Source organism: Ailuropoda melanoleuca, chromosome 16, assembly GCF_002007445.2.
Source record: "Ailuropoda melanoleuca isolate Jingjing chromosome 16, ASM200744v2, whole genome shotgun sequence".
Classification (NCBI taxonomy): domain Eukaryota; kingdom Metazoa; phylum Chordata; class Mammalia; order Carnivora; family Ursidae; genus Ailuropoda; species Ailuropoda melanoleuca.
In genome coordinates, this window is record NC_048233.1 from 84,165,010 (window position 1) to 84,179,265 (window position 14,256).

A 14,256-nucleotide genomic window follows, 5' to 3' on the forward strand; every position below is an offset into this window, starting at 1 on the left:
TTCTCTCTCTCTCTCTGAAATAAATAAAAATAAAATCTTTAAAAACCTTTAAAAATACATAAATAGCAAGATGTTCACAAAATAAGGCCAAGTAATAAAAATCAGGACAAGCCCATGCGAGAGTGCGTCCATGTGTAGGAAGGAGACGTGCCAGCTGTGGTGGTGGACTGATGTAGCTTCTGCTTTTTCTTTGTGTTTCTTTGTAGTATTTACACTTTTGATGACAATCATGTCATGTTTTTTAAGATTTTATTTATTTGAGAGAGAGAGAAGACAGAGCATGCGTGGGGGAGGGGCAGAGGGAGAAGCCGACTCCCCCGCTGAGCCAGAAGCCTGACTCGGGGCTCGATCCCAGGACCCTGAGATCACGACCTGAGCTGAAGTCAGATGCTAGAAGCAGGCGCCCCAAGCAGGTCATTTTTATAATCAGGCAAAGCAAAACGGTTTTTCTGTAACATAACCATTGCCACCATCCTCGGTGTGGCTGGCAGGCATGGTCGCCCAGCTCCCTGTTGGGACATGACAGTTCCGGTTTTCAGCCACTGCAGACACCATAGCTGTAGCTAAGTCCTCGCTTGGAATCTGAACCTCTTCCTCGGGATAAGTTTCTAGAAATGGGGTTGCAGCGTCAGACGGTGCACGCGCCAGCCTTCCACCCCCCCCAGCACACCGCAAGAACTTGTTCGGGTATCAGTGAGGTTGGACCGATCCTCTGTGCTTGGTCATTTCTGTTTTCTTTCTGGATTACTGTTCATTTATTTGTGTTGCCAAGTTTTCTTTTGTTGCTTGATTTTTTTTTAATTAACATCTTCCAGTAATATTTGGTATATTTGTTACAATTAACAAACAAATATGGGTACAGTATTGTTAACTGAAGTCCTCCGCTTTGGGCAAATGGCCTTCCCAGTGGCCGGCTCCCATGCGGGTCACCACACCACATTTAGTTGTCCGTTCTCTGTAGGCACCACTGGGCTGCGTACGTTTCTCGGATTTCCCTGGCTTTTGATGACCTGGACGGTTTGGAGGAGGACTGCTGGGGGATGTTGTAGGATGCCGCGTCACTGGGGATGTTGTAGGATGCCGCATCACTGCGATTTGCCTGATGCTTCCCTCGTGCTCAGGCAGGGGTTGTGGGCTGGGGAGGAAGGTCCCAGAGGTAAAGTGCCGTTTTTATCACATCATATCAAAGGTGTGTGATCAACATGACTTAGGACAGTTGGTGTTGACCTTGTCACCTAGCTTGAAATTCTAACTTGTAAGATTCTTTTTGTCTTACCGAGGCTCACCTTCAGCCAGCCGTCCGTGTTGCAGGTGTTGTATTTCTTTGGTCTGTTCTTGAACTGGTTTGAGCAGAAGCCCCAGGGACAGCAGAGCTGGCCCGGCATCACATGCAAACGAGGATTTGCCTGGTTCGGAGGCTGGCCACGTGGCCCGCCCTTGCCACCACTGGTGGGAGAGCTTCCGTGCGGGGCTGAGGCTCAAACAGTTCCTGGCTGCGAAGAGGGGGGACTCTGTCGGACAGGCTCTGGAAGGAGCCAGCCCCTGGTGCCCCCGGGGGCCTGGACCATCTCACCTCCGGAAGCCCTCCCTCAGCGAGTTCCTCTTGCCCCTCAATAGGTCAGCAGATCAAGCGGGTGAAGCCAAAGCGCACCGCGTCCTTCTTCAGCCGGCAGCTCTCCACGGGCCAGGGGAGCTACACCGCGGTGCAGCCCACCGACAGCCTGGAGCAGGGCTGAGGGCAGCGGCGCCGGGCGGGGGGAAGGCACAGGGGGAGGCTCCCCTGGACCTGGCCCCGCATTCTTCTCCCAGAGGGGCAGGACCAGGCTGCGGCTCTGGTGTTGGGCAGGAGGGCTGCCTCGAGAGGCTACAAGTGGCTTCTGGGCCTGTGATGGCACACGGGCCGCGCAGGGCTGGCAGGGTCCTTCTTGCAGCCTGCCTGCCCTTCCCCAGGACTCAGCCCCACGGCTGTCTCAGGACCATCTGAGGAGGCTCTGGCCACCTCCTCCCAGCCAGGGACTTGCCCTTGTGCCCCTCTCAAGATGGACAGTGTCCCCTGCTCTGACGTCCTCGGTGGCAGCGCTGACGGCAGGGGGCCAATGAATAGGGTTTGGGACCTGTAGGTCCAGTGTGTGTCTTTGGTCTTTTCCCCGGACTTTGGTGACCACATCCCCGTGTTGCTTCTGCCGCATTCCACGCACGCTGCCAGTCTGGGCACGGCCCTGTGGGGTGGGAAGGAGGCCTCCCTGGATTGACCCACCACAGATACAGACAGGGTGAAAACACCCCCCCACCCCACCCCACCCCGCTCATCCCCTCTCTGGTTGGATGGAACTGGAGGGAGCCAGGCAGGGCCTGGCTCGGGGAGCACTCTGTGCCCCTCCCTTGGGCCTCGTAGGCAGGACACATTCTGACCGGAAGGAAAGTGCCTTTTTGCCAGCCTTTGGGGACAACACTGTGCCGGGAGGTGGCTGTCCTGTCCTGTGGACCAACACGCCCACCAGACCCACACTCCACACTCGGAGAGGCTCCAAAACCAGCCCGGGCTTCAGGTTTTCGTTCTGCTCTTTTTTCATCTGCTTCGGTTCCACAAAGCCTGGGAACTCTGGGGTAACTTGAGGACGATGCCCCCACCCGCCTCAGGGCTGCCGGCTCTCCCTCAAGATGGCACTGTGGTGTCCGTCTGCCCGACCCCGGCATGTTCCCTGCGAGCTGGTCTCTCCTTCCAGGGACATTGTAGGGAGGCCGGATCTGGTGCTGGGCATGGTTTTTCCCCTGCTTCACCCTCCTGGCTTCTCCCCGAGGAGCCAGCCTGGAGGAGGGCCTTCCCAGCCCCGCTTCCTCCAAGGTGGGTCTGTGGCCCTCACTCGCTTCCGGAGACCTTGCACAGGGCACCGGGCGCTGCCTTGTCCCCCTTCCCCTGGAGAGCCTTGGCAGAGGAAGTGCAAACTGGCCCCCAGGGTCAGAGCCTGCTCCCTCCTCTTCCTTTTGGTGACTTTTGAGCTTTCCCAATGTTCCGAGGTGGGCTTGCCTCCCCGCAGTAGGGACTCTGTTGTTTGTTACCATAAATAGTGTCCCCAGCCTTTTGGAATGCCCCCCCAGGCCATCTTGTCTCCCCTCCTGGAGTCACTGGACTGGACCGGCCGCCCAGCCTGCCTGGCACCCAGCCCCCGGGTTCTCTCCTCCCACTCACTGTTTTGACCCAGGTGAATGTTTATCTGCTGGGTTGAGGGCTGGGGGGGCGGGCGTGGACGCACATTACTTGTTTTTACTCTTCAGTCTCTCCGCTGTTCTCTGAGCATCCCTTGTGTGTCTTGACCTTTTCTGCCTGCCCTTTGGGACAAAGCAGTATTTTACCAAGTGCCCTTTGAATATTCTCATTCTTTTGTATCACATGACTTCTTAATAATAAAATAAATTTCCAGCAAACTTTGGGTGGTTTACGTGATGAAATAGCGAGAGTGTGTTAATTACACCCCGGGAGTCGATTACAGGCTGCTCGTTGGCTTTGTATTAAATATTCATCAAGGTCTGCGGCTCTCTGGGCTGCCGGGCTGAATTTGATGGAGAGCCCAGAGTGACGTTTTCCAACCTCAGTGGCTGGCCAGAGACTCCCAGGGTAAGAAGGTCCAGGAGGGGTTTGGGGGTTCATGGTGGGAACCAAGGTGGGGAGGTCTGCAGGGAGGCAGGGGAACAAGAAGCCGACAGTGGGCAGACGGGAGCCTTTGTCCCTGTCCCATGAGCCTAAGCCATGCCTCCATGGCCTCTTAGACCCCCTGCTTCCCCGCTCCTCCTCACCCCTAGGGGTGTGGGCCCCGGGCACAGTCTGGACCGCAGCACCTCAGCCGAGAGGCCGGAGAAGCCTCGTGCCTACGCTGAGGGCTCCTCCTGGCCAGGAGGCAGTTTGCCACAGACCCTGTTGTGCGTAGCCGCGGCCTTTGGCCCTGTAGGGTAAGCACACCATTTGGGGTTTGGAGTTCACACTGAAGGACTTGGGAGCTAGAAGGAGCAAGCCATGGGTCTGTGTGGCAGTGAGGTCCTGGGACTAGGGCCTCTCCCCTCGTGCCTGCTGTGGGGTCCTCCGTCTGGCAAGGGCAGCATGACACCACGACTATGGGCACTTACGTGAGTCTCCACTTCTGGACCTTTAAGATGGGACTGGTAATAGTACCGTCTCAGAGGTTGTTGGGGTGCTTGAGGGTCTGACGAGGCACTTCACCATCATCTAAAACTCCTGTGTCTGGAAGCTGGCAGGGATGACAGGACCCCCTGAGAGGCCAGGGCCTGCCGATGGCACGGACACCCCCACTCTGGTGGGTGAGGGCGTAGCAACAGCCTGGAGCCTGGCCGACCTGGAGCCCCTTCCTCTTACCCAGGCCCCGTCAGCCCTCGCCACCTGTGGCTGTCCTAAAAGATGGGCACAGCCTGAATGGCTTCAAGCCACACACCTTCATTGCCTCACCGTTCTGTAGCTCAGAAGTCAGAAACGAGTGCATCTCACTGCGCGAAGGTTAAGGTGTTGGCAGGGCCTCATTCCTTCTGGAGGCTCCAGGGGAGAATCCATTTCCTTGCCCTCTGCAGCTTCTAGAAGCCCCTGCACTGCCTGGCTGGTGGCCCTTCCTCCATCTTCTCCTCCAACCAGTGAAGGCGTGTGACGTCCTCATATCTCTCTCTTTTCTGTTCTCCTCTTCCAGGTTAGAGGCCCTTGTGGTTACCTTGAGCCAGTGTGGATAATCGGGGACCATCTCCCTGTTAAAGCCAGCTGACTGGCACCTTCCCTTCCTCTTTGCCACAAAACCTAACATTCACAGGCGCTGGGGATCAGGACATAGTCGTCTCGGAGGGACGTCTTTCTGTCTGCCACGCTGCCTGTCCCGCCACAGCCCTGCTCTGCTTTGTGTTCCAGGTCGGCCCCTTTGCCTCCTCTGCCGCTCTGACCGGGCTTCATCCCACTCCCTGCCCTGGAAGCCCGGGAACAGGCGCCGCTGCCTGTCTGTGGGCAGGGTCCAGCTGACGGGGACCCCCTCCCAGGACCCCCACCCAGTCTCCACCGCTAGTTCTCTGGGTGGTTCGTGGGCCTAAGTGCAGAATGTGTCCCCCCAGCCACACATAAACAGCGTTTCGGTCGTCAATGGGCTGTCCCTCACAGAAGGGTCTCTGTGTGCTCCTCGTGGCCACCCAGCATGGCAGACGGCGAGGACACTGCCCCCACCCTTCACTGGGTATCCTCCTCCACCCCCCACATGGGCTGACCCTGACAAACCACCCCTTGTGATCTGCACAGGGACCCGGCAGATGGAGGGGGAGACCTGGGGGCTGGGAGAGGTCTCTCTGATCCCAACCCCAGGCACCCTTGAGATGGCCAAAGAGGGGTCAGGGGAAGGAACCCAACTGAGACCCAGATCCCCTCGGGGAGCATGCCTCTACATGGCAAGATGGCCGCCGGAAGTTCCCCTGGGAGTGCTTCCTGGTCTGTGAGGCCCTCTGCCCCCTCTTCTCCATGCAGGGGTGCTGCCCACACTGGGGGGGGGGTGGTTTCCACTGCCTACCCCATGAGCACCCACCCTGGGGTCAGGCCCTGAGGTGGCACCAGTCCAAATCCCTGCTCCGAGTGGGTGGTGAGGGCAGCAACTACACTCCAGGCCCTCTGCCCCTCCCCCTCACAGCCCCTCCCCCACCAGCTGCGGCCTGCCCAGAGGCTGTCACCCCGACTGCATGGGGGTCAGGCTTCAGGGCCCTCCCCTTCGCAAGAGCCCCTCCCTGGGCTCTGGGAGAGCCTCTCAGTGTGTTGGGTGGTTTTGTAAAATATGCAAAAGAAGGATTTAGATTCTTTTTCTGAAAGAGAGGCCCCCAGAACTATTTCAGCGTCAGTCCACACAGTTCCTAGCTTGGTCTCTGGCCACCAGACATACTGGCTCCCCTTGCTTGTAGAGCATACCCTGTGGTCTCCCTCCCTGGGGGCCTTTGCTCAGCACTCCTTACCCTCCTCCCCACCTTGGCTTCCCAGCACACCCCCAGCCCACATTCCGGTCCCCCTGGGTCCTCACACTGGACAGCTGTCCTTGTCCTGGAAGGGATCAGAGAAGGCCAAGACCCCATTCGTTGTCTGACTCCTGCTCCCTGCGGTGCAGCCTTAGGCCCATTTTACCACCTTTCTGGGCCTCCATTGCGTCACCTCTGAAATGGGGCTGGTAGCAACACCTGCTGCCCCGGTCCCTGGGGGGCCAGGCGGCCTGTGTGATTCTGCCCACGACCGAGGGCAGAGCAGAATGTTCTCACATCCGCAAAGGAGCGGCGGGCCCCTGTTCGCAGAGGCAGGAGAGGTGGTCAGCAAGGTCGGGATCCCCCACCGTCGTGAGGCCAAAGTCACCTCCGCGAGCCCCAGTTTCTTCGTGTGTGAGGCGAGGCTGATCAGCCCTGCTCTAGGAGGTTATGGGTGACACTGGGGAACAGCTGTGGAGCCACCGGCCACCCTTGTGGCTGCATCTTCGTGTGACGGTGTCGCTCATTCGCTCGTCCCTGAAGACCACATTCCAGAAGGCATTTTCGTGCATCGCCATTCCACCTGCGTGAGGTTCCTGGGGCTGTCATCACCAAGTACCGGGGCGGGGGGGCTTAAACGATGGGAAGGTATCGTCTTACAGTCCTGGAGAAGGTGCAGGCCGGCCATGCTCCCTCTGAAAGCTGCAGAGCAATCCCTCCTTGCCCTGCGTGGCTTCTGGTGCCTTTTGGCAATCGCTCATGTTCCTTGGCTCGCAGCTGCATACATCCAGTCTCTGCCTTTGTCATCACCTGGCTTCTCCCTGTGTGTGTCTGTCCTCATCCGGTCTAAGGACACCAGTCACTGGGGATGAGGGGCCCACCCTATGTCACTTCATCTTCACTAATGACATCTGCAATGACCCTATTTCCAACTAAGATCACATGCTGAGGTCCCAAGGGTTGGGACTTAAACATCTCTTATTGCAGGGGACACCATTCAACCCCTAATTCCACCCTAATGGTGTACTGTCTTGGTCTTCTTTGGGGCTTTTTAGTGCACCAAAGGTCGCTATTCTAGAACACCAGCTGTCGTTGCTGGCAAGTGGCTTACCTCCACCAGCCTGGCTCCCACAGCCTGGCTCGGCCAGCACCTGGCTCCAGTAGCCCCCAAACCAGAACAGGTCAGGGGGTGGGGGTCGGTGCAGTGGTCTGGGGTTTTCAGGGCTCCCTGACCCCCTCACGCTTCAGAACTCGAACAGCAGAGGTCACGGGAACCATCAACACAGGCAGTCCTTTCCGAGGCCGGGGCATTTCTGGGGACATTCTCCACCACCTACAGTTTCGGGGACCTTTCAGCAGACCTCCCCAGTCCCAGCTTCTCGGCCAGTCGGGCACAGGTGGCTCCTGCCACCTGCCACAACCGCAGCCAGGCAGCCGCGCAGATCCAGCCACAGGAGGCAAGACACCCACAGGGAGCCAGAAGCCCCACGGGGTTCAGAATACAGCAGGACGGCCTGGGCAGCTTCCGTGCTCAGCCCAAGAAGCCAACGGCTCAGGGCGCACAGGGGAAGCTGGAAAGGAGAGGCCTGGAGGAACCGTGGCAGCAAGCAGTTCCAGATGCCCCCGCGCCAGCAGCTGAGAGAATCGGTGACTGAGCTGTCCAAAGGGTGTCAGCTCGAAGTCCAGCTGGCTTTGCAGGGGGCACCGGGGTTGGGAAGTGACCAGGAACACAAGCCACTTTGGACACACACAGTGTCCCAGACGGATAGGCCGGCCACACCCAAACTCCAGGAGACAAAGGGAACCCACAACAGATGGGGAGGAGAGTCAATGATCAAGGAAGGCTTCCCAGAGGAGAGAGCTTGACAGGTTCTGTGTAATAGAGACGAAAGGAGCACAGTGAGAGGGTATGGGGGGTGGGGTGGGGGACAGAGCAGGGGAGTCACGCCAAGCCTGGCTGTGACCTCGAGCCTGACAGACGCTGACAGCCCTGAGCCAAGGGAAGTGGGGGACTTCAGGGCAGATTCTCACTGCTCCTCCTTCTCCCAGGCAGGGAGGACATTTTAGAGCCGCTGGACACTTTCTCCGTGTCCAAATTCGAGAAGGCAGGTGGATTACCCTGATGTCACCCAGAACAGGGTGACAGGGTTAGGACCGGGTCAGGACTTCACTTTTATTTATTTATTTTATATTTTATTTTTATTTTTTAAAGATTTTTTTTTAAGATTTTATTTATTTGAGGGAGAGAGAGAGTGAGCAAGAGAGCACAAGCGGGGGGAAAGGCAGAGAGAGAAGCAGACTTCCTGAGCAGGGAGCCCGATGCGGGACTCGATCCCAAGACCCCGGGATCATGACCTGAGCTGAAGGCAGAGGCTTAACCAATCTGAGCCACCCAGGTGCCCCAGGACTTCAGTTTTCTTTTCTTTATTTTTAGAAAGAGATTTTTTTTTAAGATTATTTATTTATTTGACAGAGGGAGAGAGACAGCGAGAGAGGGAATACAAGCGGGGGGGAGTGGGAGAGGGAGAAGCAGGCTCCCCGCCTAGCAGAGTGACAGACTTGGTGCTGATCCCAGGACCCTGGGACAACGACCTGAGCCAAACGCAGACACTTAATGACAGAGCCATCCGGGCGCCCCAGGATTTCAGTTTTCAGCAGCAAGTTGGGTGCCCCAGGGTTGGCTGCCTTTTTTTTTTTTCTTTTTTTTTTTGCCCCCACCAGGTTGACAATTTGGCAGGGGGAGCAGAGGGTGGAATTGGGGAGAGTCGGCCAACGACTCTTGCAGGTCCAGCGATGGCCAGAAGGGGGCAGGTCCAGCGATGGCCAGAAGGGGGCAGCTGAGCCCGCCCTTTCCTCCTCCAGCGCCACCGCAGAGGCAGGGAGCCCGCGTTTCCCCGCCCAGAAACCCTTAATCTGGAACCTGGGGCCGAATCTGCGGGGCCTTAGGTCTGGCGCTGCATATGTCCCTCCTTTCAGGGCAGGGGCCCTGGCTCCCGACCGCCACCACCTTCCTACAGCCCGTGGTGGGGGGTCCTGGACCTCCAAGGGCACCAGTTGGTGAGGGGACCCACTTTTTCCAAAGAACAGGATCCATGTCCTGCAAACAGACTCTGCTTTGGAATTTTTTGTTTGTTTTTCTGCAAAATGATAATCTCGAGTCAAAATATTTAAAGCTAGGGCTCTGTGGGGAAATCTAGGGGGTGGGGTGGGCACACCCTGGGTTAGTCATCTCCCCCCTGCTCCACCCTGCGCCCGCAAGAGCTGACTGTCCCCGGCTCTGCCCGCCAGGCCCCCTTCCCAGCTGTCTCCCCCACCCAGATGGAGCCGGCCAGCTATTTTAAACTACTTGTCATAAATACAATTTGCAAGAGGGAGGTTAATAATAGTCCCAGCTCTTCCTCTGGACTTCTGTGTCCCCTGCCTATCTGACCTTGGCATTTGGTGGAAGGGGTGGTGGTAATCCCGGATACTCCAGGCCAGCGAGAGCACAGGCCTCCTTCACAGTGTCAAGGTCAGCAGCCTCCAGTGGCCAGCGGCACCCCTCAAAGGGGTTCTGCTGTACCTGCTGATGTGCCACGCATGCCTTGCTCCCAGATGCCACTCGGGGGTGGGGGGGGTGGGGGGGTCAGAGCAGAAAAGGCTCCTTCAGAGGTTCAAGGACAGTTTAAATGACCAGTGCTCTCGTGGAGTCACGGTCGGGACTAGACAAGACTCAGGCCTGAGTACAGGGGCTCTAGCAGCAGGACCCCAGTGCAAGGGGGAGGCTTGGCCGTGGGGACTGCAGGCAGCCTGGAAAAGGAGGAAGGTTTCTTGGGGGCTGTGCAAACGTAGTAGGATGTCAGCGTCCCCCAAGTCCCTGCCCAGACAAACCGTCGCCAGGATTCCTGGTGGATGGGGCTTGGGGAGAGGCTGGCAAGGTGAGTACAGGCCTCAGAAAGTGGGACTTGCTCAGTCAGCAACAGGGAGTCTGAGGAAGTCTGGGGGCCGCTGTTAGGACACAGCAGGGGCTGAAGGAGACAAGGCTTGTGGGACCAGGTCGCTAGTTCCACAGGACTTCCCTCTGCTGGGGGCTGGGAAGTGATGACACAGGTACTCAGCGCAGTTGGGGGCCGGAGGTGGGTCTGATTTGCACTTAGGGAGACATAGGGATGTGACCTTGAACTGGCGAAAGAGTTGGCAGAAGGGCTGGGCGAGCTCTAGGCGGAAGGTCAGCTTGGGCAAGACTCAGAAAGCCGGGAGTGGTCAGTCGGGCGGGGGCACCGAGGGCCTGATGGCCAGGAGTATCGGGTGTACGTGACAGAGAGTCCCGGAGCTCCGGATGCAGGGGACTGACATCGTCCAGGTGGTTTCCTGGAGGCATGGCCAAGGCACAAAGTCTGGCTCTAGGAGCCGGGAGGCCTCAGGAAAGGGCCTCAGGGACTGAGAGCTCACAAGCCCCACCCCCTGACAGGAGACAAAGGTCAAATATGAAAGGACCGCTCTCCTTTTTTCCTTTTTTTTTTTTTTTAAAGATTTTATTTACTTGACAGAGACAGCCAGAGAGAGAGGGAACACAAGCAGGGGCAGCGGGAGAGGAAGCAGCAGGCTCCCAGCGGAGGAGCCCGATGCGGGGCTCAACCCCAGGACTCTGGGATCACGCCCCGAACCGAAGGCAGACGGTTAACGACGGAGCCACCCAGGCGCCCTGAGGACCTCTCTCCCACCTAAGGGTCCCCTCCCTGCTCCTCCTCCCTCTGGCCACCTGCCTTTTGGACCACATGGGCTAAGAACATTTGAGCAGGGAATGTAGGTAGAAAGGGCCATCTCCCCCTCTGCCTTATAAAGCAGGGTCTAGGGAGTGTGTACCCTGACAGCCTCTCCCTCAAACGCCTTCTGCCGGCTCCAGCAGAGACAGCTTCCCGAGTTCCCACAGCAGGCCCAGGCACTCAGGGTGAGCTGCTGGGCCCCAGCCCACAGGGAGCAGCCCCAGGGCCCTTTCTCCTTGTCTCCTGACCTGGGCATCCAGGCTGGACAGGCCCCCAAATCGGGGCCTGTCATTGAGTTTGTGGGGGTGCTGCTGACCTGGGCACCCATTTCCTTCCTTCGGTCCGCCAATATCACAAATATTTGTTCAAGGCCTCACCGTGGACGGAGCGACCTTTACAAAACACAGACTGCTTTTGTCCACACATTTACTAAGGTTCACCGTGTGTCAGGGACTGCAGGGTGGGGGATCCGGTGGAGACAGAACAAACAGAAACCCGCCCCCCTCAAGAAGCTCAAGTCCCAGAGGAGCACAGGACCCACTGCGAAGGTGACCTCTGGGCACAGGCCCAAAGCAGCTGAGGGACGGTCGGGCCAGATGGCCACCGGGCGAAGAGCCTTCCAGCCAGAGCAATATCGGTCAGAATTATGAAGTGGAAACGAGAAAAGAATGTCTGGGAGAGGTTAAGAGTGGGCCCAGGGCCACACTGTGGGAGTGGGGCTGCCGGATGAGCCCAGGCTGAGGCCCAGCTTCCCGCCTGGGCAGCAGAGGCTGGTGGGGGCTGGGCGGGGGCAGGCTGCAGATCCCGCATGGGCTGCTGGGAGGCAAGGCCAGGCGGGCCAGGATGGGCTCCCAGCCAGCACACGGTGACTGCGCAGCTTCCTCTCCCAGGCTCTGAGGCCAGGGGCCTCGTGGCTCAGAGGGAAAAGGCCCCAGCCGAGGGGCTCCTGTGCGTGGACAGCCAAGGTGATCTGGGCGGCCGCGGCTCTGGAACTGGACCTATGGGGAATGGGAGCAGGGTTCTGGCACGTTCTCTAGTTGCCCTGCCCCTGGTGTGAACCTAAAGTACCACCCGTTTCTCGCCCTTCTGTCCCTTTTCCAGGGGCTCCTGCAGGAGATCTGGGTGCTTTCCTAGGCTGGTGTGTGTTTGGAAACAGAGCTGAGCTGGTTTCACAACAAGATGGGGAGGCGCCCATGGCCGTGAGAAAGGCCTTGGAACCCAGGCCCTGACCCTGAAAAACCCAGATGCTGCCCAACAGGCCCTTTCCTGTCCTTTCTCCTCCAACCCTGAGCTCCTAAGTGCGCTGCCCAGGGAGAAGGCTTCAGCCACCCACTCAGGGCGGGGTGGACCCATCACCGGCCCCGCCCAGAGAGCCAAGTCCCTGTTTACCGCGTTTCCTGGAACAGCTTGTTTTGATCCAAAGAAATGTGCTGACGCACCGCCTGCTTTCTTCCCCCAGGGTGGAGGTATTTTTAGCCTAATTTGTAGAAGAGAGGCAGAACCCAGGCACCACATTTGTCCACCTTACTGTGAGACTGTCTTACCCCTCCCCCTCCACCCAAGGAAGGACAGGGATGTCCCTGTGTGGTTTTCTACTGTTAAAAAACAAAATTCAACTGAGCAAAGTTAACGACCCAACTGGCCATATTCAATGATTCATGAGTTGGGCAACTTTCCATCTGATAAACAGAAAGAAGCTCCAAGGAGCTCTACAAAATAGAAGGGTTTCATAGACAGAAATAGGGTATGACAGGGAGGATATTAGCAAAAGAGATATTGTTTCAAGCAAGATCACCTTCCTTTAAGGGGAAGAGCAAGAGGCCTTATAATGCAACCTACCTCACTGGAGCTGATCAGGAAATTCCAGACTGGTCAGAAACTTCAATTAAGTTAGGTATTAAATCTTGGTGGGTCTTAGCACAAGTGACTCCATTTTAGATATGTTGTTTCTTTTTAACACTATCCTCCTCTCACTTCTCCTCAAGTACATTCCTTTCCCAAAGAAAACCAGCTGTGTGGACCTGGAGGCCAGGAAAGCTTCTAAACAAGGACCCTCTGAAACGTCCATTTTGTCCTTGAAAATGGAGTGGGTGGCCAGAGCAGTTCCAGACACAAGGGCACAAAAAAGAGAGTTTCTTTTGTGAAGGAAATCCTAAACTTTGTAAAATCCTAATGGTTTTTGTTGCTAATTCCACCTACTCCTAACTTTTTTGAAAAATAAAATCTAAGGAAGTTTGTTTCTGGGACTTGGCAATGATATGAATGAGGGTGATTTTTAGACTAGAGGTAGAGAAAAGTAAGCTAAGACTTCAAGCTGGGCCCAGGAAGCAGCTGCACAGCAGTGACTACCACCTTTCAGGCGCCTTGTAGATAAATAAAGGGCTGACCCCACAGCCTGGTACTGTGACGCAGCAGGAAAAGAATTTGCTTAGTATTACACATACACACCTCACAGTTTTCTAGAACATTCTGGTAGGTAATTCCCTCTTCCCACACTGTTCTTTCAGGCCAAGTCTCTTCAATCGACCCCTGGAAACATTGCCAGGACAAGACTGAGGGGGCAGATCTTGATGAAGGAGGAGCTGCCAGAATCCTTCCCTGGCAGAAGAGCTCAGCTAAGCAGCTGCTGGTGAACATGCCTGGGCTTGCCACAAACTCAGTCTTCAGCGCTGAGGGTCACAGGAGACTCATCAGTTTTGCAAGAACCACAGGGAAGGGCCCAGCCCCACCTCGCTGAGGCTGGGGGAGAATTATTTCCCAGTTTCCTCCCAGTTGCCACGGGAGCCTATTGTCAGGGAAGGTTTTGTTTGGGGTGTGGGTGGTTACTCTGGGAGGACACTTTCTGGCAGGGAGTTGGTCTAAGAAGACCTTCGCACTTCTGGTTAATCTGGCCACAGTCCTTCTTCTGCCCTATACATCTGGGGGCCGGGGCTGAACAGAGGCCACATGGGGGTCTCAAGCTGTGGTTCCCCCTCACCCTGGCGAGGGGATGCCAACTGCCCTTTGCAAAAGCCTCACCAAAGGCTCAGGCCTGGCTTGGCCTGGCCTTGGTGGAGGGGCTTAGAGTCTGAGAGGTTTGCTTTTGCCTCTGCTTTAGAAGACCCAGGTTGAGGGTGCCTGGGTGGCTCAGTCCATTAAGCATCTGACTCTTGGTTTCTGCTTGGGTGGTGATCTCAGGATCCTGATCTCAAGGTCATGGGATCAAGACCCATGTCAGGCTCCATGCTCAGCGTGGAGCCAGCTTGAGATTCTCTCCCCCTCTCCCCGCTCACGTGTGCTCTCTCAAATAAATAAACATCAAGAAAGAAAGAAAGAAAAGAAAGAAAGAAAAGAAAGAAAAGAAAGAAAGAAAGAAAAAGAAAAGAAAGAAAGAAGGAAGGAAGGAAGGAAGGAAGAAAGAAAGAAAGAAAGAAAGAAAGAAAGAAAGAAAGAAAGAAAAGAAAAAGAAAAGAAAGAAAAGAAAAAAGAAAGGAAAGAAAGAAAAGAAAGAAAAAGAAAAGAAAGAAAAGGAAAGAAAGAAAGGAAAGAAAGA

The 14,256-nt window shown here is 56.4% G+C and overlaps 1 protein-coding gene across 6 annotated transcripts in view; it reads left to right on the forward strand.

The window, feature by feature from the left end:
- FRMD8 (FERM domain containing 8) overlaps positions 1-13,943 on the forward strand; it is a 33,049-nt gene extending 19,106 nt beyond the window's left edge. For 3 of the 6 annotated variants that reach the window (XM_034644939.1, XM_034644941.1, XM_034644944.1), the window contains one exon: positions 962-1,610. In XM_034644939.1, coding sequence (XP_034500830.1) covers positions 962-1,197 — 236 coding nt within the window. In that variant the 3' untranslated portion in view covers positions 1,198-1,610. The other 3 variants (XM_034644942.1, XM_002916641.4, XM_034644940.1) reach the window with 2 other exon arrangements.
- The last annotated feature ends 313 nt before the right edge of the window (positions 13,944-14,256 follow it).